The sequence below is a fragment of the Arvicola amphibius genome, chromosome 1 (assembly GCF_903992535.2).
Source record: "Arvicola amphibius chromosome 1, mArvAmp1.2, whole genome shotgun sequence".
NCBI classification, from domain to species: Eukaryota; Metazoa; Chordata; class Mammalia; order Rodentia; family Cricetidae; genus Arvicola; species Arvicola amphibius.
This window is the reverse complement of record NC_052047.1, coordinates 196,707,141-196,734,928: the sequence shown is the minus strand read 5'-3', so window position 1 is coordinate 196,734,928 and position 27,788 is coordinate 196,707,141. Positions and strand designations below refer to the sequence as shown.

General features: G+C 47.8%; 1 protein-coding gene across 1 annotated transcript; it reads right to left on the bottom strand.

Annotated features, from left to right (window-relative positions):
- Fhip2a (FHF complex subunit HOOK interacting protein 2A) lies at window positions 1–27,543 on the bottom strand. Its single transcript, XM_038323737.1, has 17 exons — window positions 27,248–27,543; window positions 20,332–20,410; window positions 17,158–17,327; window positions 15,430–15,534; window positions 15,076–15,198; window positions 11,620–11,913; window positions 11,290–11,486; window positions 9,659–9,773; window positions 9,062–9,138; window positions 8,789–8,981; window positions 8,278–8,447; window positions 7,867–8,007; window positions 6,613–6,703; window positions 5,314–5,457; window positions 4,083–4,223; window positions 3,090–3,193; window positions 1–3,004 (listed from the first exon to the last, which is right to left on the bottom strand). Exons 1-17 carry the CDS (start codon window positions 27,290–27,292, stop codon window positions 2,899–2,901), a joined length of 2,295 nt encoding a protein of 764 aa, XP_038179665.1. The 5' UTR covers window positions 27,293–27,543; the 3' UTR covers window positions 1–2,898.
- Window positions 27,544–27,788: the final 245 nt, after the last annotated feature.

The window sequence follows — 27,788 nt, the reverse complement described above, 5'->3', positions numbered from 1 at the left end:
TTTTGCTTAAATTACATTGATTTATTTTCTTGATTTCCCTCTTAGTCCTGCATGCACTGTTAGCGCAAAAGCCAAAGCTGATCTCCACCTCCCAGGAAGGGACGGTAGGCACACAGTCATCTGAGAGCTTCTCCGTCAGTGACCACCATCAGTGACCGACATGATGTTCATAGAAAAATGTATCAAATATCCTGTTTAATGTAAACAAGGCAGAGGCTAACAGAGTATTAGTGATGATATTTTACAGGGCCCAGAAGTAGGATTATCTGTCTTAACATAGCAAGTGTCACGATGACATGCATATTTTACTTTATTGTACAATCCAAGTATGTACAATTACCACATAGTTTGTGGGTTTAGCATTTCACTGTGACTTCTGTTACACAGTAAACGTAGAAACTAAGTGGTAACTGTAATGTGATAACTTATAGAGACATTACCATCAAAGTACAAAGTCATTCTATAATTTGTGCCCTGTAAAATTAAATGTAACAATCCTTACACTAGCAACAGTGTAAGCAAGCTAAGGATTTTGGTCCATATACACATATGGACCAAATATGGTCCATAAACATATATATATACATACACACATTTAAATACATTTATGTACAAACACAGTAATATACAGGTAAGCCAAAAAGCTATGAATCCATCCATAGCTTCATATTGCACAGATACAGTATGAGAACATTATAGTTATAATGTGAGCCCTGTAATAAAAATTGGCAACGACAAATCTGATTTTGTCAAGTGAAAATGGCTTGTTGCTGAAAATAAACCCAAAGGCTGCTGCTAGAAAGTTAGAAAATAAAAAATGTGCACACCAATTTCCTATTTATACAACCACGGAGCAGGTAGAGTTCAGTTCGGAACTCACCATGGCAACCACTTGGCTAAGGTGGTACTTCCACGCACCCGGTCTGTGGAAATCCTGGAAACAGCCAGGTCTCTGGAACTGTGGGAAAAAGCCTTAGGGATGTGGCATATGGTTTCCTTAACAAATCAACTCAGTTCTCTGACTTGTGCTGACTCTAGGTCTGAATTAAATATGCAGAAGAAATTACACAGAGAAGAAGTCGACCAACCCTAGCTGGTTACAGATCAAAGTCATTACGGTGACTCAGGAAAACACTATTCGCAGAAGCAGCAAACACACAAATTATAGTTAAAGCTTTACTGAGCTCATCTGTGCGGATGAGCAATAAGGTCCTGCAGGGAAGTCAAGGACAAGTATTTGGTCTGGGAGGTAACCTCATTACTACCACACCTACTGAGCACTAGGAAGGCATTAAGAAATATCTGATACCTCTCAATGTCTTATTTTTAATACACCTTCATCTAAGTAGACTGCAGCAACATTTAAAAATGGAGGTGTTACGGTGATTCTCGCACAAACTGGTCAATAAATACAACAAAACCATTTCTCATCACTCACAGCCACAGAAGGAAAACACGCAGGGAATCACTGTCTCCTGTTGTTAGAAAGGAGTTCTTGAATGAGCAAAGAACTTTGCATCCTATTGGAAATGCATAGTTGTTTTGTTTTGACAAGGATGACTGCCCTAGCCTGAGGGAGGCTATTCACACTGTCAGTGTTTTGTTTCTAAGTAGCAGAAACTGAACTACAACAGAAGTGAACTAGTCAAATAGACTGAGCCAAGTGTCAAACGCAGCTCTGAGCACACGCCAGGGGCTGTGGCCCTGCACACACATCTGGTGACATCACAGAGGGGTGGAGGCGGACCCTCTGGAGCCAAGCCTCCCGACAGCAGAGAGGAAAGCACCTGCCGTTTAACACAGAAGCCCCACATCTGAGGGGCTGCAAAGACAGGCTGAGCACGTGACCCGCAGCTGTGCCCTGCAACTTGGCTCACCTACACATCCTGCATCCAGGCCACTCTCAGACACACTCAGGCTCCTCAAATCCTCTAAGGTGTGAACTCAACACGGAAAGACTTTTTAAAAATCTCTTTAGAATCTCTTAAGACAAAAGACGGAACGAAATGAAAGCAGATGTAAACAGTAAGAGGCCCTCGGCACCCGGACGGCCTCTTCAGACGTGTCAGTCAGCTCCCACCTGGACACGCCCACTCCACTAAGAAAGTCAATTACGAGACAATTTCATAAAGCCATTTTCAGAGAAGGAGTGGGCAGGTCTCAACCCAGTGTGTATTAAGTAGCTCTACAAGATATTATTTTAGCAGACGCTACCAATGAGGGGATGAGCCCAACGCCGCTGCAAACTGAGTGTGGGTAAACTACAGCCACACAGGGAAACCAACACGAACGTGGCACAAAAGAGTAAAAGAACATTTCTTTAAAAATATATATTAATTAATACTTTCTTTATCATATTAAATTGTTTTCTTACAAAAACTGAAGAAGTTGATGCTGTTCTCTGTGTTTCATCTCCTAGAGAGACTTCTGAGGGCTCCTCAACCACATTTCTTTCTCATTTACAATTTTCTTAAATATTTTGTATGATAAGAATCTTAACCTTAAAAAGTTATAAAATTAGTGATTTTTTGCTGCTTATTAATACAAAAGAATATAAGCATTTAAGTCTCAGAGAATGTCAAAATGCTTTGCTGTCAGATGTCAAAATAACAGAAGTAGCAGCAAAGTCCCAACGTCAGGAGTTTTGCAGCTTTCGGTCACTGGAAATGCTATCTCCGCAAGTTCTGATTGCATCCCGGGTTTCAACAACGTGCAATTTATACAGAGAATCATGACGGAGCCAGGGAAGCCACATCAGGACTGTTCACCGGCAGCAGTCAGGCAGTAGATTCCTACTTCATTGACAAGGTTTTTGTCTTTTCATGGCTGGGGGGAGCTGAGTCTTCTTGGATGAAATGTACACATAACGCAGGTTCCCAGAGATCATGGTGATGTCACTCACGGTGTGGCGGAAGCATGGTACTTCACAAACGCAATGGCTGCCAGCTCCTTGCAGAACTCCTCTAAGACAATCACACCCTCTAGCAAGGTGATGTGGTCGATACTGGAAAAGGCAGACAGAGGATCAGGGGACAGTACACACTGGGCGGGTAAGATCTGTGGGCAGGGTATGTAAAACACTGACTCACATCTGGCCTTCAGGCTCCAAGCCGAGTAGTCGCTTTCTGACTAGGAGAAGCTTGGGGGTGAAGTCTTGAATACGCTGAATTCGCACCATCAGGTCACCAACAACCTGCAGCAGAAGCAAGGCTTTAGCCCGAGTGACTCCATAGGGATTCTTGGCAGAGACACCTCCCTTCCCATCACCAAAGAATGCCAAGAGTCACTATTATCTTTGACCAACCAACTCCTATCTAATCTTCAAAACATAAATGTCAGGGCTGGGAGAGGACTCATGGGCAAGGGGCTTGCTGTGCCAGCGTGAGCACTGAGTTCGGATCCCCAGCCCTCACATGCATGCTGGGCGGGGCAGCAGGTGTGTAACTCCAGCACTGGTGGTGGATGCGGGACAACCCAGGGGCTCACTGGGCAGCTTGCCCAGCTGGAAGGGTGAGCTGTGGGTTCAGCAGAGGACCTGACCTCAAAAACTAAAGTGGACAGTGACAGAAGACCCCAGACGTCAGCCTTAGGCACACACAGAAGCACACACGGCCAAGCCCACCCCCATGTGCATGTACGCATGAAGCATGGGCCTATGCACACATGCACACTCACTCATACACACGTGCACACTGTATAAATAAAACAAACCTTGAGGTTTACTTACTTTATGTGTATGTGTGTTTTGTCTGTATGCAGGTATGTATACCACATGCATGCTTGGTGCCTGCAGAACCCAGAGGATGTGGGATCCCCTGGAACTAGAGTTACGGATGGTTGTGAGCCACTGTATGGGTGCTAAGAACTGAATCTTGGCCCTTTGCCAGAGCAAGTGCTCTGACCCTGCTTTCTGGCCCACATATCAAGAACTTAAATGGATTCTCTTAACCATTTAACGGTTCAGAAAGCAGAGCAATGACCTACAAGCAGGAGACACACCCTGCTTTACACTAACCACGCAGTGATATGAGGATGCTGAGCGCAGCTGGGGCGCCCAGAGAGCAGAACGTTAATGAACTCACCCTGACGATCACAGAGAAGAGCGATCTGCAGCCAGAGGCAAGGCTCACATAGGGGTCCAGAAGGTACTCATGGGTGTGGGGGTGGGGAAAGAGGCAGAGCCTGGACAACACTGAGGTCACCTGCAGATTCACATCATACGGCTGCAGGAAGCAACAACAGAAATACTTATCTCCTGTGCGGCCCAACACTCCCCCCACAGCCTGACCTCTCCCATTCTCTTCTGCAAGGGAGACACTGGCAGCTGAATTAGCCCTTACCAAGGAAGTCAGTGCACGTACTGCACAGTGCTGGAATTTACAAACAGAAAACAAACAGACACCTACAAAAGGCAAAGCTGCGATGCAGGAGACAGCTGCTTTACGTAGGCTGACGTCAAGAATGCGTGCTGCAGCCATCAAAGCTGCCAGCACGTCAGATGCAGTATTGATTATGAACTGTGGACACACTGACCCAAAGTCCTAACAAAGGTGTTTGAATTAAACACGGAAGTAACTTCAGGGCTACTCCCCACGACTCAACATGTGCACGCAGCTGCCCTGACATCTCTTGCACATTAATTGTTCACTGCTGTTTACAGGCCATAGAAAGCCAGCGTTAGAGAGAAAGGTATCTTTAGAACTTCTGACGGAGCCACTTGCCCCTGCCTGTTCTCTTTCACTGAAGCAGACAAGAATCTGGTGGACTCAGAACTAACTAGAAATAGATGAGGCAGCTGGGACAGCAGAGGTGTTCAGGACCAAGTTTAGAAGCAGAGTGAACTCTGCTTTATCACCATTCACCGACTACAATGAAAACAGACTGCCCTCTCTGGTGCTGAGAACGGCTGGACACGGCAGAAGACAGCAGGCATGCTGATAAACGTAAGCTCCCCCTATTCTGTTACAAGGGAACAAGTCCTGGCTCTAAATTCAACCACGGGTTTTCTTATATAAACTCAGGGTTTTGTGAGAGGAAGAGCTTCCTTCCAGTCACCCTTTCCACCATCTTGCCTTAAACAAGACAGAGGAAAGGAAATCTGAAGTTTAAAGGAGAGTTTAAAAGTGTAATTTTCCTACTTGTAAATGTTTACAACAGAACACACACAGAGAGAGCCTTCTTCAAGAGAGAGTCCCTTGGCCGTGGGAATTCACACCCTTTGGACAGTAATCTAACAGAAAGACTAAGCTCAGACAAGATTACTCAGGAGGTCTACCACATTTGTATGAGAATCAGTATCTTCCGATGAGTTACCTGATCAAGAATTCTTCCCATTCTGTCAAATAAAACTTTCAAAAAATGTCCTTCAAAGAAGGCTGCTTCTAAGTCACACTTCTCCAGTGGTTTGGGGGCTCCGGGCCACTCCCATCGCAAACAGACAGCGCAGTAGTCTCGGAACTGGGGGAAAGCATTGGGTCATTAAAGAGCAGCCAAGAAGTTAATCGGGATGAAGCAGTCATTTCCTCAGAGAGCGCATAAAGAAGCACACGGCTGTCGGCTGCACGTGAGGTGCCAGGGCCAGGTGGGAGCACACTCGGCCCTGACTAGGAGTACAGGAGACACTACAATGGCAGGGCACATCCAGGAGGGTGGGAAACGGCATATGTGACTCGAGAAGTCACTCCTTCAGTACCTGCTACGTCCTTCCTTTAAAGGATCGAATCCTTCAGTCATCCTGACAGACTCGGAGAACATTTACAAAGCAAGGCTCAGAGCCCAAACCTCATGTGTCTAAGGTGTTACATGTAGTTATGTTACATGAGATATGTTACACACATTGTTACATGAGGTGCATGGACAATGCCTGTTGTCAACCAAGCTTACTGTTCTTAGAACATACAGACATGGGCATGTCACCATGAAGGGACAGAACAGTACCCTCCAAAGGGTGGCCCATGGGTCAATGCTGACCCTCAAATTCTTGTGACCACCATCAGTGACGAGATTGGAAAAGGGAGAGTTAGTGTGCACAGCCCACATAGTTGACTAGGCAGTTTCATATTGGCCAAATCTAACAAGGAAAGGTGCTTTTTCAATTTTCATTTTTCTGGTAATTTATTCTTATGTTCAATGAAGTGTTAGTATATGATAGAGCAGAAATAAAAACTAGTCATTGAGAGCCACAGTTTCACTAATCGGTAATCCTGGCTCTTGGGAGATGGAAGCAAGAGCTCAAGGCCATAAGCAAATTCAAGGCCAGCCAGACTAACCTGAGACGCCAAATCAAAAATAAATTAATAGATGATAGATAGGTAGGGAGAGAGAGAGACACACACACACACACACACACAGAGAGAGAGAGAGAGAGAGAGAGAGAGAGAGAGAGAGAGAGAGAGAGAGAGAGAGAGAGAGAGAGAGAGACAGACAGAGAGAGACAGACAGACAGAGAGACAGAGATAGTGTCAGCAGATTGAAATCTCATTTCTCGGGTGAACTGACTCCTTCCTTCTGAGTAATGGTTGCTGGCAACTGGGCAAGGTAACAGAACGGGCAATAAATGTGTGTGCATTTTATGCCCACCCCACCCCAAGATCAGTCGGCTCTGTCACTTACCTGCCTGTGAGCATCTCTGAGGTAGGTGTCATAACCAGTGCCCTCGACATGGTAGGATGACTTTGCTTCATCTGGTACTAAACAGAGGAAACTTAAAGGAAAGAAAGGCCACAGTGAGCAGAGTCTCCGCCACAGTATCTCATACACTCAACCCCCAAATACACTGCGAGCTTAGCCAGCTATAAACACAATGGAAACTTGAACAATCAAAGTATACATTGCTTTGTAAAGGCTTTATTAAAAAATAACTAACTGCACGTAACACAAGTCTAAAACAGACAATACTGTGTCACAATAATGGGTTGCTTTATTTATTAATCTGAAAAACTGGCTTTAAGTAACTGAACTTGAGATATTTTTATAGACTGTAATTTTACTTTTGAGCCAGATGCAATTATTTTGTTATTATTTTATTTATTATTTATGCAATTATTTTATTTGCCATGATGTGGGATTCCCCTCTGTATGCTGTGAATACCATTGGTTAATAAAGGAGCTATCTTGGGCCTGCACAGAACAGAGATAGGTGGGGAAAACTAAACTGAATGCTGGGAGAAAAAAGGCGGAGCAGAGAGAAGCCATGTAGACACCGGAACTTTACTCAGTAAGCCACAGCCTAGTGGCAATACACAGATTAATGGAGATGGGCTAGTTTAGGATATAAGAGTTAGCCAGAAATACGCTTAAGCTACTGGCCAAACAGTACTGCAAATAAAATGGTCTCTGTGGGATTGTTTCAGAGCTGAGCAGCCGGGAACTAACCAGCGGCCCCCTACAACATTGCAAGGGCCAGGCATATCATTGTCAGCATTAAAAGCAAAGACACTAGAGAAAACTGTCATGAAAAAGATATTTTTTAAAAAAATGTAAAAATACACAATGAAAAAAATAGTTCAATGCTTAGCACACATGCGAAGTGAGAACATTTGTCAGACTGGCGCTTGCCTACTCTACTGTCAGTGCTGGGGATGTGTGCGATCCCGGCACACTTAACCATTCTCCTCAGTTAATCTTTCCTCTCTTCAGTGGCTGTGCTGAGGCTGGTCTGGGAAGCAGACAGACTGCCCGCATGCTCCTCCACTGGGCTGAGAGGAAATGACTTTTCTATGGAGCTGGGTTTTCTCATGGCATCCACTGTGGCCCCAGCTGCCACCTGCTATACAACTGAGACAAAAAAGCTCACAGCACCTGCAAATACTGAAGTCACAGTGCACTCCTGTGACGGCCTAGGGCAGATCAGTCACAGTGACTCACCTGTTGACGATTTTATGGACTTCCGTCTTGCCATCATTTTTGGGGTGGTCTGGGCTGGCATGGGGTGAACTGATCCACTCTTGGTTTGGCAGAATGTTATCTGGTGAAATGTCAGTAAATAATGGATCTTCCTCCAGATCTCTACGTTTAATTTAATGATGTATAAAAAACAACATTTATTATGACATTTTCTAAACCAAAAGTTTCTTTGCTAGTTTGAGAAATATTACATAATTTTTCTAATACAAAGAAACAATAATGTATTTAATATACAAATTCCCACTTTACACTAACAATCTCCAGTGCCCACTGCTACTTTTGTTACCGGGCTCAAGGGGTAGTTAGCATCCCCCGGAATTTACCCACGAGGAAGTGGCCAGACTGCTGGGGAGAGCTGCCCCCGACACTTACACGGCTCCGGCCACCAGCCCATTCTCCACTGCATCCTTATCTTCTGGGCACAAAGGCCTGTATTCCGTATAGTTCCTTTCCTCCAGGTTTCTCAGGACCAAGTTGTAAAGAATGTGCTCATTGGGCTTCTGCAGAAGATGCTCAAACATCCTCAGGGTCATGATGCTAATCTGAAAGCAACAATGACAAAAGCCCAAGGAATGACAGTGTCAAGTCAGCAGCCCTGCTGAAGCCACATAGAGAAACTCACTTGAAGGGTCACAAGCAGAGGCTGGTGAGGTGGCTTAGTGGGTAAGAGGGCACATGGCGGAGGAGAAGACCGACTCCTGCGAGCTGCCCTCTGACCTCTACAGGTACACCATGACACATGCATGCCACCACCCCCAGTCCCTCCACCACTCCTACCACCACCACCTCACCCCCTACCACCCACACCACCACCAAATTAATCACAAGCACATTAGAAACAGCACTTCGAGACTCTAAGCCAGCCCTGTTGCGCATGGCTTACCTCATCAGATATGTGATCGCAATGCTCGATTAACCTATGTCTTAGGGGATGCCTGCCAATTTCTGACAGCGTTTCTGGCTCTCTCTGCTCTCCGAGGATAAAGGCCACCATCTCCTGAAGCAGGATGTCCGAGGTCACTTGTCGAACAATGCGATGCAGCAGAGCCGTCGATGTCAGGATCCCCATCTCGGAGCTAGGGAGGCAGATGGGCCGTCAGTGGGAGGAGTGACAGCAACTACTTGACTACTCTACTCTACGGGAGAGGGCACTCACGTCTGCATCAGCTGAGGCTCCATGACACCGATAAAGAACCTTTCATGGATGGCTTTGGCGAGAGCAACAGCAGCAGTCTAGAACACAGCATGAACATCAACAAATCACCTTGGGCCTAAAGAGCATGGACTCTCACTAGAAGCCATGTGGAGATGGGGCCCAAATGTGGGGCCTCAGCAAAGCAGTTGCTTGCTTTTATCCTGCCCCATTCCCCCAAACTAAAAAGATCAGGGAAAAAATTTCCATAACTAAATTTAGAGTAATTAATATCACCCCGAAGGGGAAAGCTGGAGGGGAGCCACCCCTGCACAGTGAGCGTCTGTAAAGCGCGTGGGAGCCACCCCTGCACAGTGAGCATCTGTAAAGCACTGCACGTGGGAGCCACCCCTGCTCAGTGAGCATCTGTAAAGCACTGCACGTGGGAGCCACCCCCGCGCAGTGAGCATCTGTAAAGCACTGCATGTGGGAGCCACCCCTGCGCAGTGAGCGTCTGTAAAGCGTTACACGTGACACTTAAAGATACTTTTGGAATAGTGATTCACATTTTACTTAATAAGTACATTTTAAAACTATCAACAAACAACAAAGAATTCAAACCTTTTGTGCTTCCTTGATGAGTTGATCACAATAATCAAACCAGGAAAGAAATGAAATTAAGGCTCGCTTCCCAGGGAACGCTGACGCGTCCTCTTTATGACTATAGGAGTCCAACCTGCATGAGACAGAGAACAAACCTCAGGTGAGCATGCATGCCAACCTACATGGCACAGGGAACAAACCTCAGGTGAGCGTGCATGCCAACCTGCACAACACTGGGAACAAACCTCAGGTGAGCATGCACGCCAACCTGCACGGCACAGGGACAGTATGGGGCCAGGTGAGCGTGCACATGGCCCTTTGTGCTTACAAGCAGAAAGAAGGCCCTGAACTAGCTCATTCCATACACAGTGCAATGGTGGGTCCCAATCAGAAGAGATTTAGGAGACACAGATGAGAGCTGTCTCTTCAGACAAAGCCACAGATCAGTTCCCTCCTTAAGTGGGAAACCATCAGATGGCCGGGGTTTGGCCAGTGAGACAGTACAGGAGCAGGGAACTGGAAGGTCTGCCAAGGCAGGCAGCCTCTCTGCCCTAAGATGTCCAGTGCTCATGATGTCACCAAGTGTATCTGCCTGAAGGACGCAAGCAAAACAGCGTGGGAAGACAAGAGCAAAGAATAAACTTCAAGGAAAAAAAAGGCAAAAGGTTAAGAAGATTAAAGCATTAGCCTGGCCTTAAATTGTACTTGATGGGTTTAGAACAAAGGGGGTAATGAGCTGGGTGGGGAGGAAGGCATGGGTGATCTCAGGGGAGCTGGGAGAGGGCCTGAATATGATCAAACACACTCTGTGAAATTCTCAAATAATATAAATATTTAATTTTCAAAACAATGAAAATATTAGGCTGCTGGTAGGTAGAAGCTTCTCAATAGTAGGTAATGTTGCTTTTACCTTAAAACAATTCATAAATGTTACACAAAATTCGTATTTTCTTAAAGATTTTTGTTTTTAGTGTGTATTGTGTGGAAATGTGTGTGAACACAGGCTCCCACAGGGGCTCGAGGAGTGGTCCCTGGATCTAGGATTAAAGGCAGGTGTGAGCTACTCCGTGTGGATGCTGGGAGCCAAACTCTGGTCTTCTGCAAGAACAGTATGAGTTCTGAACTGTGAGTCACCTTTCTTGGCTAAAAGTCATATTTTCTAATGAGAATAAAGTGAGAGAGTTTGAGAAGTGGAATTGAAGTAGGGGAGTCTACGGCACAGCCACGGGACCCGACTGTCTAGTCTACGGCACGGCCACGGGACCCCTGCCTGTCTAGGGCAAGGGAAAGTTACTAAAAGGCAGTCTCTCCTAGGTTAGGTAAAGCCCAAGGCAGAAGTGGGTGGATCGAGTCCCAGGCCAGCCAAGGCTACACACTGAGAAATTGCCTCAAAAACAAAACAAAAAGTCCCTCTTCTGTTGTTAATATAATAATCAGTTATTGATCTTGACACAAACCCTATAATGGGCAAAATAAAGGGAGCTGGACTCTGTAACCCTGGGCTGTTCCCACACTGGTTTGTCACCCCCTAGGTAACAGAAACAAAGGTCACGGTAGAGCTAAATTTTCCAAACTAACATTCTCGTCACTGTAAAGCAAGGTGGACTTTGGCACGCAGGCACACAGGCAGGAAACAGAGCGGTGCTTACCCCCAGTTCACTGCCTCCACAGTTTCAATATCCAAGGGATCCACTGACTGAGGGAGGGCCTGGTACAGGGAGGCGAGTCTGCCGGTCAGCAGCTCGCTCAAGCAAGTGCTCTGAGCGAGGCACTTGGCAGCCGCAGGCTCCGGCAGGCTCACCAGGAGCATCAAGCCCTCACACGCTTTCACGGCTATCCGGCCGTCCTGAGAAAGAACACACATGTTATTTGTGGAGTTAGACATGAAAGGATTCAGTGTTTTCCATTAAAGAATAAACGTGTATCTACTTTAGACACGTATGACTGTGACCATGTTGGGAGCACAGGCTGGGACTCACAGGGCTCTTTGTCAGGGTCAACAGAGAATTCACTAAGTTGTAATCCTGCTTCGGCCGACCCTCGGAGGCCTCTGGCAGTGAGGTGACATTGAGGTCATCCAAGCTTGCAGACAGCTCATCCATCTGGTGAGGGGGCTCTTCCTCTGGCTCCGTGTGCCCCACCCCAGGAGCACCGGGCAGATCCTGCGGCTGGTGGCACTGGCTACTGTCTGCTGACCTGGGAACTTGACTCTTGGGGACATCAGCTGAGATGACACTCAGAGTTCCTCTGGAAGCCAGCGACTTGGACTTGTTCTGAAAAGGAGCGTGTGTCTGTGAGGGCCACGGTCAGGACAGACATCGTGCTGCGTGGGGAGGCCCTCCTCAAAGGAACAAAACACAGATCACATCGAAATGCCCCTCCCCTTCCTCTCTGGTGTGCTGGGGATCAAGGCCGGCGCCTCACTCGGGCTAGACACGCGAGATCTCTCCGTCTACCTCTGAGCTACACCTCAGTTGTAGATTTGGGGTTAGGGTGGCGCAGATGGGGAACACGAAGCCCCAAGCACTGCACTGCTGTGTAGCACTACCCGTCCTCTCCTGGATATTTAGTGACTCAGGCTGACCCTGGACCCACTTTGTAGCCCCGGCAGGTCCTGAAATGGCAAGCCTTCTGCCTTAGCCGTTAAGTAGCCTGCTAGCAGCTGCTATAGCCGACCTGTGCCATGAGGCCCAGCTTGGACTTTTCTAGGAAAAGCATTCAAGGTGACTAGTTAAAGTGGTAATAAGCGTTACGTCAAAAGAAGACGTACAGACTCAAACCACATTTTAGATGGATCTCACAGTCACACCAAGTTACCGACTCGCCACACTACATGCATTTGACCACCTGACTCCTGAGAGTTCCCAGCTGCAGTAGTTACTAAGTTATCACAGATACATCACCTCAAGGTCAGTCCTACTAGGGAGGGTGCAAAACCTCAAAAGTTCAAGGGTTGCCAGCATTAGACTTGAGGTTTCTAAAAAAGCCTCACATTTTCTTTAATTTGCTAAAAACTTTTTCTAAGGATTTTCAAAATCTCAACCTCTGCTTAGAACATAAGGAACCTCCCCGAGGATGGTTTTAATTGTGCTGGAGGAGTCCATTTGCCTGCCTGATCCCCACATCCAAACACGAAGAGGTTCTTAACAGGAGCAAATCATAAGTTTCAAGGCAAATATGTCTTGCTTCCTATTTGACATAGAAGAGAAATCAAATTATTCACAAGGCAAAGTTCCCCTGATGCCAGCCTCACCACAGGGCCGACAGGAAAGGCTGAACCAACTACTTCCCCGGCGCCGTCATCAGACACCATGGCCACCACTAGCCCGATCTTGAGAGACGAGCCCACAGCACACGATTCAAACAGCCAGCACTAGCCCAACCTTGAGAGAGACGAGCCCACAGCACACGATTCAAACAGCCAGCACTAGCCCAACCTTGAGAGAGACGAGCCCACGGCACACGATTCAAACAGTCCCATGTAGCCAACGACTTGCCAACTGCCTACAAAACCACAACTCTTCTACATGCATGTAACCCTAGCAGATGCCTGCAATGGCCGGTTACATGGACAGGTTTCAGATGCACTGGAGAGCTGCAGAGCAGTAGTGGGTGGTGACGATTGCTACTGTCCACATCAAGGTGATAAAGCTCCGTCGCCTGGAAGGCTCGTCATTCAGTGAGGATCAATCAGCCAGGAGCTAGGCTTTGTTCGCTGTAAGAAGCTGTGCAGACCCAAAGATTGACAGGCAAAACCACTGTCCTCAAGAAGCGAACTGACCATCAGGAGGACATAAAAGGCAAGTCAGGTCAGTAATTCCGGAGCTGGGGAGGCTGGGCCCGCATTCACTACTATCTACTCAGCACCATGAGCTATGCTGAATAAAGCAGACCTGAGTTTTAAATGGAAATGCTTCTCTGAAGACAGGTGTGTCAAGTACATCTTACGACCAACACTCACAAGCCCACAGACTTCCTCTGGTCCATGTAATCACAAGACGAATTTCAAAGATTTTCAGGCATGTTTTGGGGGAAAGCCATCTAAAGTACACTAAGAAAATATTAGAATAAAAAGAACTTTGAAAAGAAAAATCTTAGCCAGGAGTCATGATTCACACTTGAAATCGGAGCTTGCAGGGGCTAAGAGAGGATTTCTGCAAGTTTAAGGACAGCCTAGGGCTGTACTGAGAATGCTAGGCCAGGATGGGCTACACAGTGAAATTCTATCTCAAACATGAAAGCCAGCCCGGCACGCAGGCAGAGGCAGAGAGTGCTTCAAGTGCAAGGCCAGCCTGGGCCACATAGCAAGTTCCGGGCCAGCCTGGGCCACACAGTGAGCTCCTGTCTCAAAGCACACCACAGGGAGCCAAACTAATCTATTTCTTATCAAACATTAAGAACAAAAGAACTATAATGCAGGTCTAAGTAACTTATCTTTAGAAATCCAAATTCTTGACTAACAGAACTATTTTGATGCAAACTTGAAGAAGACGACCATACGGGCACATATTAACAGAACACAGGCATCTCATGGCCCTGGTATACCCACAGAATTAAATCCAGCAATTCTGCAACAATGCAGCTTGTCAGCCTCCAGGAACGTTGCAGATTATTTATTCAACAACAGAAGACGAAGCAACACATCACAACTGCAAACACTGAGAACATCTCGAGGCCCTGGACAGTAGGCACCGGCACACGCTGCCGACAGAGGGCTGACCACAAAGCCGCTTTCCCTCAAGGATGTCACTGCTAGGAAAAAGAATGGGACAAGGGCATGGCTAAGTTCTTAAAATGGCTGCCTCTAAGCACAAGGGCTTCAGCTGAGATTCCCAGCACCCACTACGGGTGGTGCCTACAACCCCTGCACTAGGCAGGTGGAGCCAGGAAGACAGATCCCTGGGGTTTGCTGGCCAGACAGTCTACAGTCTATCCCAATTGATGACCTCCAGTTTCAGTGAGAATCAGTCTCCCCCGCCGACCCCCCACGCACACGATACACAAACATACATTTTTTTAAAAATCTAAAGAAAGATTAAAGGAAAACAGTGAACAAAAGCAGAAAGTAGACACGATTTATTTTCCTTTTTAAAGCTGTAAATAAAATTTAAAACATCAATTAAAACAGACTGTGGCTATAAAAATAGTACAAAATACGGCAGCCATTCAAAAGGAAAGCAAAGCTGTGGGTAGCTGGAGATGCTGTGCAGCCTGCCCCTCTGTACCTGCTGTTCCCCCCACGACTCCCCGGTGCAGCGCGTGTCTGGTTCAACTGCATTCCCTGAAATTCCCCTTCCATGGTGACTTCAAGTTGAAAGAAACACTGATCTTAAATGAAAACTACTTCTGGCAGGCAGAACTTGCAGGCCTGAGTTGCTCCTGGGGACTGCATCTCAGTTTCCACAAGGAGCTGCGAGTCCGAGAGTGTGGCATACCTCCAGAAAGAAGTTGACCAAGTAGGGATCCTGTTTCAGCTTCGCGCAGACGATGCAGAGAAACTGGATCTCTTCATTTTCCGTCGGTGTGGCGAGCACCTCGCCACACAGTCGGATTAATTTCTGTCAAAACATTTTTTAAAGTTTAAAACTCTCTGTGATGTTGTGGAGGTAAAGCAACAAGAAACTTTACAGAGAAGTATAAACATGGCGAGATAAAAGAAAACCCAATGTCTGCTAATTTTTATGCTATGAGAACAATATCCTCTATTATTCTTACTCCCAGAAAAGCAATACAAAATGACTTGGATACGGGATCCAATGAGCTTTTAACCTGCAGCGGGGAATGCGCACCTGCACCGGCCTGTGAACGTTGATGTGCGGAAGCAGGGGCTGCCGGATTCTTCCCAGAAGCTTGGTATAGAACAGTAAAACCTGCTGCTTCATCCCCGGAGGACACTGGGCACAAGACAGACAACACACGCAAATGTTCACAGCCGGAAAGACTATGTCTGTCAGCATAGCCCCCCTCAAAGACAATGCCAGTGACCAGTTAATGACTTTGCCATAATAAAAATTTCCATTCATAGCCATGACTAGCATTCTAGAAACACAATTATACACCTGAGACCATACATGGCACGTGGGAACACGGCCTTAGATGATTACACACCAGGGTGTGCACACACTGTTAAGACTAGCAGGCTTCAGGCACCATCAGGCTGGTTACTGCTGGGACAACACAGGCCCATGAGGGCTGACTCCCTGCCAGACCAAGGGCAGATCTTGTTACTTAGAGCAGTGAGCAGTTTATAACAAATGCATGGATATTAATAAAAGGGATCTTGTGCATTGACTCCTTATGCAAACTGCCAAGATATCTGGATTATAAGCACTACAAAGAACATCAGTAGGATGTTCTTAGAGCACGCCAGCTACTGAAAGGCAGTAATCCTGATGCACACTCTGGATTAAAAGAGTGTGAGTCACCCAAGTCATATGCTCTGTAATAAAGCAGATGACACTGCCTACGTTCAGTTAGAACAGTCATGCGCATGTGTATGCCCACGGATCATCACAGACATGCTACATGGAAACAGGCTAAATATAATCCTCAGCACATGATATTTTTAGGGAAACAACTACCTTATGTTATTCAGATAAAATGCTAACAATATTTATAATCATTTATATCAGAAATAAGCTTATTAGCAGTAAAATTACTAGCATCCTACTAAAACATCCAACTAATTCAATTCAGTATGGAAAAACCGCACACTCTAAAGAATGGGGCAAGGGAACACAATACAGCTCAGGCTATCACAGAGCAGATCTGCTTCTCAGAGAAGGGCGTGCTTAGCTCAAATGCACTTAACTAGGACATTACACACTTCGTTAAAAACAAATTGTCTTTAATATGATTTACACTATGTGGAATTAAAATACCATCATCTCATTTAGTCTTTTACATGGCAGAAATTCGCAGAACCACTGAGGTTTCAGCTGGAGGAGGGTCTACCATCACTTCCAGCTGCCCGAACTGCAGTTCACACTAGAGAGTAGGTGTGCAGTGGGCAGCATTCTGGCGCCTGTGAACACCATGGTGTCCACACCACGACAAAACCAGCTGACACATTTCTCAGACAATGCCTCTGTGGCTAAGGATGCATAAATTTGAAGCTTCTGTGGTAAAAATACCACATTATATTATAACTAATATTATATCTAATATTATAACATAAAGGTTTATGTTATAATATTAGATTTGCAAAGATTTTTCAAAATTCATTAGGCCCAACATTTGCATTGCATCACTGAGTGGTTCAGGGACCGTCAGGATAACAACGCTGCTCCCTTTCAGGACCATGACCTCTTCCAGCACAGCTTTCCTCCCCTGACTGTGAGCTGTGGCCCTGAGCAGTGGCAGCTCCGCTCTCGGTGGCTGTCATGGTACACAGGACACAGGAGTCCCCCATCTCCCCAGTCTCAGGCCCAGCACTGCCACGTGCCATCCCCGTCTCCACACTTGGACTGTGCACCTGGAGCTTTGCCTGTATTACACAGGCTGGGTCAGGGGCTTACGTCGGCTTTCCCCAAGGTGTACAGTGTTTCCAAGATCTTGTGATGGAGCAGGTACTCCATACATGGCCCCGTCTCTCCAGACTCCCGCTCACTTTCCTCTTGCACCAGTATGTCCAACATCTGCTCCAGGTGGGACGGGATGTTCGTATCCGTCACAGGGGCTTTATCATCTAAACGATAGAAAAAATACATCAAATACTCGGAAAATTTCTTAAACTTTCTGTGTGCAACTACATTACCATCCTTCCTGCCTCCATCCCAGCTCTGACTGAACGGAGTTCTGAGCCACATGTCTGAGGTCTTTGTTAGCATGACACGGTCAAGCTGTGACCCACAGCCTGGAACATATCGTCAGTGAATGCTCCTCCGATATCATTTGGAAATGGTCTCTGAAGGCAGAACCCAGCCTCTGTCTCCTCCTGTCCCCTGTTCCTAAATTATTAGCTTTCCTGTGGCCCCTACACACACTTCTGCCTGCAGTGCCTCCTGCTCGTCTGCTCAGGGGCTCAGCTCCCTTAGAGCCCAGATTAGACCTTGCTCCCTCCAACTCTCTTCCTCTCCATCCTCCACCTGTCCCAAGACTCTCCCCGACTCAGACCGCATCTGTCCCGCACTAATGAATGTGCACACTTGCTTCTGCTACAAGATAGAGAAAAAAAAAATCCTTTAAAGCAAGAATATTTAAATCCTTTAAAGCAAGGCCTTAAGGCCAAAGAAGGAAAAGTAAAATCACAAAAGCTGACAGTAATATTAAATGTGGCTTGTCTCAAAAGAGAAACCTCTGCAGGTCAGCGGCTAAACACAACCGCACGTAAAGTGCATGTAAAGTGACTTTACATCTGAGGGCCACACCCTGGCCACACCCCAGCCACCACTGAATGCACAGCTGCTTCTGCACCTCAGCAGCATAGATCACACACACAAAAGGAGACTACGCGGCCTAGATGGGCTAAAGTCCAGTTTGCTAATCCTCAAGCTAATCTACCCAAGCCCTTCTCCTTACTGATTACAACAGGAGCAACCAGGAGATAACACAGGATTCGTGGGGTCTACTCCTGGCTGGTCCGCTTTCTGCCTTGTTTGCATGGGCGAACCATCCACTGTCCCCAAAGTCCAAGTCCCCACTTCAGTGCTAATTCTCTCCTTCCTACCTAGTGATGACGCTTGCCAACAACCCAGTCTGACTCTGGAATTTGTCCTTTCCTCCACTGGATTCTCTGAAACCTATCTTACATCCTTCCGTCTGTCTCTCCACTGTTTCTTTTTAAATGCTGGTGTTGGATGCTGGTGTTGTGGATGCTGGTATTGGATGCTGGTGTTGGATGCTGGTGTTGTGGATGCTGGTGCTGGATGCTGGTGTTGGATGCTGGTGTTGTGGATGCTGGTGTTGTGGATGCTGGTGTTGTGGATGCTGGTGTTGTGGATGCTGGTGTTGGATGCTGGTATTGTGGATGCTGGTGTTGGATGCTGGTGTTGTGGATGCTGGTGCTGGATGCTGGTGCTGGATGCTGGTGTTGTGGATGCTGGTGCTGGATGCTGGTGTTGGATGCTGGTGCTAGATGCTGGCTGGTGTTGGATGCTGGTGCTGGATGCTGGTGCTAGATGCTGGCTGGTGTTGGATGCTGGTGCTGGATGCTGGTGTTGTGGATGCTGGTGTTGGATGCTGGTGCTGGATGCTGCTAGTGTTGGATGCTGGTGCTGGATGCTGGTGTTGGATGCTGGTGTTGTGGATGCTGGTGCTGGATGCTGGTGTTGTGGATGCTGGTCCTGGATGCTGATGTTGTGGATGCTGGTGTTGGATGCTGGTGTTGTGGATGCTGGTGTTGTGGATGCTGGTGCTGGATGCTGGTGTTGTGGATGCTGGTGTTGGATGCTGGTGTTGTGGATGCTGGTGTTAGATGCTGCAACAAACTCGTGCCAGGCAAGTGCTCTACCACTGAGTTATCCCCCATCCTAGGACCTTACATCTTTCCAAGTAATTAAAACATTTCCGGGGTTTTGGGGAGGTGGCTCAGTGTGCAAAGTGCTTGCTATTCAAGCACAAGGACCTGAGTCCAGATCCCCAACACCCACGTAAAAGCCAGGTCTAGTGGTTGTGGCTGTGATCCCAGTAGTCTGGGGAGAGAAAGACGGGTGGACCTCAGGAACTCACTAGTCGGCCAATCTAGCAAACCCATCAGTTTCAGCAACAGACAGAGTCTCAAAAAGCAAGGTGGAGAGGGTCAACAAGATGGATCAACAGGCGAAAGTGCCTGCTGTGCCTGGTGACCCGAGCCAACCCTGGGAGAGAGCCAACTCCACAAAGCTGTGCTCTGATCTCTACACAACCCGGGAGAGAGCCAATTCCACAAAGCTGTGCTCTGATCTCTACAAATACACCAAGGCATGCTTATTCATATACACCACACACACACACACACGCACACACACACACTACATACATACACACATACATATCACACACACACACATACACTGCACACACACACACACACTACACACACGCATACAAGGGGGGAGGGACAGGGACAGAGGGGGATGGAGAGGGACAGAGGGAGAGAGAGACTGAGAAACTGACCAAGTTTTACAAACATAAAAAGGTGGAGTTACTAAAGGTGCCAGGTGTGGCCTCTGTCCCCACCCGGCTCCCACCCACCCTGGGTCTCCTTACACAGCACTCCGCATGGGAGCGAACCACAAACTGTCCGTCTATTTTCCACCCGTTTCTCCTAAGCTTCATCTATCACTGATCATCTCAAGGACACCCGTGTGGGGCTGGACGGACGCGTCAGCGGGTGGGAGCACCCAGTGAGGGCCTCTCCAGACAAACGTGACCAAGAGGCAGTGCTGTCTTCTCAGGACTGAAGTGGCCACCTGCCCACCTGCCCACCCGCCCCCAGCCTGCTTCACCTCCCCTAACACTTGGCTGCCACGTGATACGGAAGTTTCCATTTACTGGGTGCCCCCCCATACAAGCTCTGTCAGGACAGAGCTGCCGGGGCTGCTGCGTGTGCGAGGCAGCTGCTCAGTCCCCGCTGCTCAGAACAACAACAACATAGGAGGTGCTCCAAAGGGACACTGAGAATGTCCCTAAGAGAGGGGTCAAAGGTAAAATAACAATAAAGTTACTGAGAACTCATCTTGAAGCAGATCGTAGGCACGCATGTTCCTTACCTGAAGTTTCTATGTAGTAATGGGTGATTGCCTTCCAATGATAAACAAAATCTTCTTGTAATGGAAGAGACGGTGCAAGCTACAAACACAAAAGACCAGACTTTATAAGTGTGAGGCACTAGAATAAGGGGCAGACTTAACTTGAACTCAGATATCAAATACAATCAAAATGAGTTGAATCCAAAGAAGTAAAATGATTTACTAGGAAGAAGCCATCTTTATCAATACTATTACTAAACTCCCCCACATTCAACTCCCCCAGCTGCTGCTATCACATGGCTGCAGGTGACTAAACCAAAAGGACACGGTATCGCGAAACGGCTACTGATAGCCAGAGTGCGCACCTGGGACTTTGGAAGGGGAAGGGTGATGAGTAGCTGGCAACTGCTTACCCATCAGCACAGCAAACCCGCAGCACTGCCAACGTCATAATCAGATTAAACTGCTCCCTACTTCCCATGGCTTTCTGATGTAAATCTTTTTCTTTGTAAGCCTAGGTCAGGCAGTGTATATTTTTAGCAAAATAACTACATGAACAAGACACTACCAATTTAAAGTCTATAAAATGTGTTAAACAGCAAGCTTTGAAAGGCACGTCATAAGTTTTAAGGCCAGAATTATAGCACTAGCCGCCTTGCCGCAAGCCGACCAGCATTAGGGAATGCGTGTTGAACGGAAGAAAGGCAGATGTGGTCACTCCTCTGCCTCTGGGCTCTTTTGCTAAAAAGGGGTGGGGGATGGAGGGACAGAGAGGTGGGGGACACCCTAGAGGTGTCATCGACTTCTGTCAGAAGTACAGCTCTGATCACGGTTGTGCAGGGTAGAGGTTTCTATCCCGAGAACCGAAGTCTGACAGGAAAACTGCCGTTTCATGCTCGGCCTCTAAGTGCCAAGAGTGTCCAACCGTCCAACACTGCGGCCAGCGGTCATCTACAAAGCTCACGCTTGGCAGTGCAGCAAACTGAGCACACATAAGAACTTGAACAGGCATGTACACACTCATCATGTCCTAAGAAGTCTGTGGTTCTGTGTCGGCTGCAGGTTGGGGACAGCCATCAAAGGACCTGCAGGCAGATCTCTCCTACTCTTCCATTTGTTCCACGATGACCTTTGGTTTCCCAGCCAGCGACCTTGTAGTTGACAACTCTGTCAACACAATTTCTCAACTCTTGTGCAACTTACGGCTATAGTCACAGACATGCTAAGTGGCTCAATCTACCAGGTGAAATACATTTATGAAAAGAAACTGGATGAAGAATTTCACACCATCACTGGTTTCTTAAAGCTGATTCTTCCTACACTGGCCTGTGTACAGAGATCTTGACCGAGAAAGTAGAACTACCCAGGGCCACTGTGAAGGAGTGAACAGGCAGTTAAACTTTACTTAGTTTTGTGGAGTTAAATTTACTAAAATGGGGCAGACACGGGAGGAAATGAGTGCGTGTTTAATGCAGCAACAATTCGACCTTTTAGGTGGTGACAGTGTCCCTCCTCCAGCTTCTCCCCAGCAGTGACACAAAGCAGGCTGGAGGCTTTGCCAGCTGTATATAAGCAGCCTTGCCACAGAGTACCAGCAAATCCCAAGTAGGATGGCGCTATTACCTCGGTGTCGGAGGGAGGAAAACGGTGGAACTGTTCTGAATTGCCAACAACTCAAAAGAGTAACAATATCATTCAAACATAAATAAATTCTTACTTTGTGAGACTACAGTGAACTTGTCTTTTCTGTTACTAAGATGCAAATGACCTGTTACCACTGCATAAAAACATCTACCCTTTGACAGGGATGTGTGACTCAGCACCAGGAGACTGGAATTTAATGTTTTAGTATTCGGAGATTAAATTCTCAAAACTCTCATCTCTACAGCCACTTCAAATTGTCAGGTTACCTATCTGTGACTTCCTGTTGTTCTCCTACCTGAGACTTCCTGTTCTACCTGGGACTTCCTGCTCTCCTACCTGGGACTTCCTGTTCTTCAATGTGGAACCTCCTCCTCTTCAGGAAGTTTTCCCTCTCCACTCTGAGGCTTCCTCCTAGCCTTGACCCCAACCTTTACCACTGTTTAACTGCTTCTCTCCCTTAGGCTGGAACTGGACATCATTTAGACTCCTGGTTACAACTCAGCGATGGAGCTGAATCAGCACCAAAATACTCATTCCATGAACAACGGGTGACCCCGTCACCGTGGACATGCAGGCCAGCACTGCACTGGCCAAGCGCATTACCGAGTCTACTCACTGGCAGAAGCAAGCGCTCCACCATCGGGCCATACCCCTAGCTTGCTTTTAACTTTCTGGTGTTGCAGCAGCGTCTCACGGTATATTCCAGGTAGGCCTTGAACTTGCAATCTTCCTGCCTCCGCTTCTTGAGTGCTGGGATTACAGAAGTGTGCCACCCCAGGCACCCAGCCTAAAATGGTGTTAAAGTCTCATTCAGAGTTCCTCTTTTGCTCAAACTCCCATCAGAGACCAAAACACCAGTTAGCTGACTTGCCTTAGGTAACAATGCTTTCTGCTAGGAACCTGGACTTTGTCCAACATGTCCAATATGCAAAAGAACTTTCATCAACAAACTGGACAAAACTTTGTGGCCACAACCTCTGCTTTAAAGATCTACAAAATGCACATCCTAAAAGATCCTACCCCAAACTGTCTTTGTTCTGTTGTTTGTTTTTGTTTGAGACAAGGTCTCTTGCAATCCCAGCTGGCTTCAAACTCACTATGTAGCTGGCCTTGAGTTCCTGATCCTCTAGCTTCCAGCTCCTAAGGGTTGGGATTACAGCAAGTACAACCCACATCTGGGTTTGCCCTGTTTTTCTTAAGACAGGGTTTCATGGTACAGCCCAAGCTTGCCTGGCTCTCACTCAGGAAGGTCTCAGACACGTGCGAGCTACCACATCTGTTGCCAAGTTCCTTAACAGCCTCCCTCCCTTTGCTGTGTCTCTACTACCTAGTTCTAGTCTCAACCTGAGAACCTTCCCCAACCACACCTAAGATCAGTTTCCTTCTTTCTACAGCCCCCAGCCGGGCCAAACCAACCTTGGAAGCATTATCAACCAAGCACCACACAAAGCTCCCCTACACACCTCATTTACCCTCTGCAGCAATCTACTTACTCCCACTGCATGGAGAAGGAGCTTCAAAGAAGACACAAACTCAGTCAGTGTTGCTGTCAGGACAGAGGCTGGCCCGGACCCCTACTCTGGCTCCAGGGCTGAACACATCCTTGTGTGTACCGTACCGTATGACATCCCACGTGTTTAGCCAGTGGGCACTGGGAACCAAGATGCAGACACACCATCTTCACCCTGGCTGTTAAAAGCCTCACTCTGTGAGGAAGGGACTCGAGTTGGGCTGGGAAAAGAAGTCCCAGGATGGAGTCATTTTCTAGAATTGGTGACCACTAGCCATGCCACTAGGCAAACTGTTGAAGGGAGCAGAGGATCAAGGCCCAGAGGTAGAGGGCTTGCCTGACAAGCAGGAGGCCCAGGTTCAGTCCCCAGTATGGTGCATGGGTGGATGCTGTCCCCCACAACTGCCCATTAACTACACTTGGAAAACACTGATTCCATTCTGTAGGATGACTTCCACTGTGCTGGTTAAAACAGGTTAAAAGTCATAAAGGGAAACTTCCACTGTGGTACCCCGCAGGACCTGTGATACCCCCGCAGCACCTGGCCCTCGGCAAACACTACATGGGAACTGGTAAATAGTCTAGTCTAACCTTAGAACAGGCTACATCAGAGCTGAGACATGCGGCACCTGGCTAATGACATGTTCATTCCCGTGACTCTTCCTGACAGACCCATGCAACATGAGAGGAGCAACCTTTCGGGAAAAGGAGGTAAGAATCACATTCCACCCTTGGCTTCTCTCCTACCCTTATACTGTGTCTATCGGCTTAGAACACATTTATGAACGTGAAGCTTTGAAAACATCTTTCCCCCCCTCTGTGTAGTTACTGGCAAATGAGGGAAACCATTTATATATCCATGCCAGGTGTGAGAGCATGCTGCTGTAACCCCAGTTACCTGGGGGGCTGAGGCAGAAGGACCACAAGGTTGAGGACAGCACAGGCAATTGAGTGAGACCCTATTTCAGAATAAAAACATAAAGGCTGGAGAGATGGTTCAGCAGTTACGAGTACTTGTTGCTCTTGCAGAGGACCAGGTTTGGTTCCAGGGACTTTGGCATCCTTTTCTGACCCCCACAGGCACCTAGCATACACTTGGTTCAAATACATACATGCAAGCAAAACTCTCACACATGAAAAAGTAAATGTGTGTGTGTGTGTTTAAAAGTTTAAAAGGGGTAGGTACTGAGATGGCTGGTGTCTGACCACCTGTGTTTGAGTCCCCAGGACTCATATGGTGAAAGGGAAAGATGTCCCCAGACTTGCCCCTGATCAAGTGCTGTGGTCTCTCTCTCTCTCTCTCTCTCTCTCTCTCTCTCTCTCTCTCTCTCTCTCTCACACACACACACACACACACACACACACACACACACACACACACGCATGCACTCACTCAAAAAGAAAAGCCATGATAAAAATGTTCAGAAAAGGTCAGGGGTGGGTAGAAGACAGGTACGGAGCTCCCCTAGCATTTACCACGGCCCTGGGTTAAATCCTCAACACCAGAAACTAAACAGAAAACAAAGCACCAGCCAGAAGTCCCAGATCTTGGGGGAAGAGGGGGCAGAAAGATCAGGAGTTCAAGGTCATCTCTGGTGACTTAGCAAGTTTGAGTTCAATCAGGGACCTTGACTCAAAAATAAAACACAACAAAACAAAAAACTTAAACTCCTAATCTAGATGAATATATATCTGATCAACCTTAAAAAAATATAGAAGGCTCATCTGACTGCTATGGACACTTGGCCAGCGACAACACTAGGAGGCCAGGTAGGGCAGCACCGTTCTGAGGACGCAGGCAATGAGAGGTCCGGTCACCCACAGGCCTGGGATTCCCTCCCAAGTCTGCAGAACCCTGATGAGTCTATGCACTGGAATGCTGCACCAGAACATAAAAAAAGAAAACGTCAACAAATTATGGAATGGAAAGACTTGTTTATGAATAAAAACAAGCGAAAAAGTCAATGAGTAACCAGGAACTAATCTTGGGTTAGGAAAAACATTCAGCTACCAAAGGATGGCTTATTTACCATTATCTAAGAGTTCTTTCCCAGGAGAATGTTGAAGGGGGCATAAAAAATATTCTTCAAGGGATGAGAGGCCAAGTCTATAATTCCAGCCCTTGGGCAAAGGAGGAAGGAAGATCTACAAATTTACAACTCTAATTGTTTGCTGACCCTAAAACTCACCATGGTATTTGATTTTTTTTTTTCTTTAAAAAGGTATGTGAATTTGAAAGTGATTAGGTCATTCTCAACCTAAGCTCAGGACCAGCCTGGGCTATCTGAGACCCTATCCCAACGAAACAGCAGAGCAGAACCGGCTGGATTTCAGGAGCTGCACTTTCTCTTGGTAAACTGTGTAGGTGGCACAGCACAGCTTAGAAAGCAGCATTGAGCAAGCAGACTTGACATTTCCAGGGGCCAGACATTTCTCCCCAGACTAGGCAAACCTAGTGAACTCATTCCCCTCACTAACAGAGCAAGACAGAGACAATGACTATTACCTAGCCAGAGTCTCTCTCAGGTAATTTGGTAGATGTTAATGATACGTGCAATTATAAAAAGATTACAAAGTTAGAAAACACAGGCCTTAGGACAAAAACGAGCTAGAGCTAGGCTTGGGGACGTGCCTAGAACTTAACACCCCAGAGGCTAAGGCAAGAAGTTCAAGGCCAGTTTGGGAAACTTGGTAACATTCGATCTAAAAAAAAAAAAAAATATGGAGAGCTTCTGCCTAGAACATGACAGGCCCCAGGGCTTAATCCACGTAACTTAATTATTTCTAATTTATCATATTACATTTGATAACTCTTTATAATCTAAAGTATAATTCAAAACATCAATATAACTGTTCTTCAAACTTTTATTTTACGAATGTAGACTGACTATATAAAGCAGGAAAAGCAAGCGTCTCACAACCCTGTCCTTTGCCACCTGTGTCAATACAGCTCCTCACCCTCTTTCTTTCTTGGTCTGATGTGTCACCAAGGGGGGAGGGGGACAAAAACATAACACCTAAATTCCATATACTACATAACTGGCAACTGTATTAAAGATTTGTCTCCATAACTAAAATTCACAATTCTAATTCTGTTAGCTGACCCTTAACATCACTGTGGTATTTGGTTTTTTCCCCCTTTTAAAAAGTAGAGAGAAGTTGAAAGTGTTATTGTCTTTCTCAACATGTAAAGAAAATGTCATCTTAAAAATGAACTCAGTAACTTTCTTCACACAAAGTAACACTCAACCCAAAATAAGCAAGTTAAAAAAAAAGCCCTGTCGAGCACCGGCAAGGTATTCTCCTTCTGGGTTGTTCGGGTCTGTCAGGAGGTTTGTGTAAGGTCCCTCTGTGCGTTTAAGACCGGCCTCAAAGTACAGCGGTTGCAGGCTGCGCCAAGAGCGTCCGGGAAGCGCAATATTAGACAAGAAAAGGGAAACAGATGGTGCGAGCCCGACGATCGCGGACCTGCAAACTCCTGCAGATCCATCACCCAGGTCCGGCCAAGGTGGGCCGCCGGGCCCGAGCAAGCAATCGCCGGCACCGGCGTCACCCGGTCCCCGCGGTCCCACCCGCACGAAAGCCAAAGCAAGTCCAGCCCACCGGCGCCGCCGTTCTATTGTCTTGCGCGCGGCCGGCCCGGAGGCCCCGGGAGCCGCCCGGTTCGGGGCGGGAGGGAAGAGGCTGCGGTGGGGAGGAGCGCGCAGGCCTCCCCGCAGCCTCCCCCGCGCCCCGCAGCCCGGGCGGCCGATCCCCGCCACCCCACACCCCGCGCGGCCTCACCGCCTCCACGGCGTGCTGCAGGATGGACGTGAGCTTGGAAAACATCCTGTCCCGGGACTGCAGCAGCCTCTCCCGGGACGACCTGGAGAGCTCCTCGATGCGCCGCCGCCGCCCCTGCTGCGGCTGCCCGGGCCGCTCCAGAGTGAAGGCGGGTGCGGGCGGAAGGCTGAGGACGGAGGCCGAGCGGGAGGCGCGGCGGCTCGGGGAGCGCGGCGGGGCGCGGGGAGCGCGGCGGGCGGCTCCGAGGACACTCGGCTGGGACTCGGGGCCCCGCGGAGCTCGACAGTGGCGGCGGCGGCGGCGGCGGCAGCGGACACGGTGGCAGCAGGCTCGGGCTCTTCCGGCAGCACTGCCCGCCGCGTCCTGCAGGGGGCGCCGGTGCGGCCCGTGGAAGCCGAGGCCTCCGCTGCCTGCGGCGCTGGACGTGGGGCGGGGCGCGCAGAGGCGGCGGCGGCGGCCGGGAGGGCGGGGCCGGCGCGGTGCACCGGGTGCTGCTCGTGCTCGTCTCTCGGTGAGCAGCGCAGGGTGGGGGTTTCGCAAT

Coding starts and splice junctions, on each gene's coding strand:
- Fhip2a (XM_038323737.1), bottom strand. CDS start 27,292: ATGTTTTCCAAGCTCACGTCCATCCTGCAGCACGCCGTGGAGGCG. Junction 20,411..27,247: donor TGCAGCACGCCGTGGAGGCG/GTGAGGCCGCGC, acceptor TTGTGTTTGTAG/CTTGCACCGTCTCTTCCATT. Junction 3,194..4,082: donor TCTTCTCTGTGATCGTCAGG/GTGAGTTCATTA, acceptor CTTCTGCTGCAG/GTTGTTGGTGACCTGATGGT.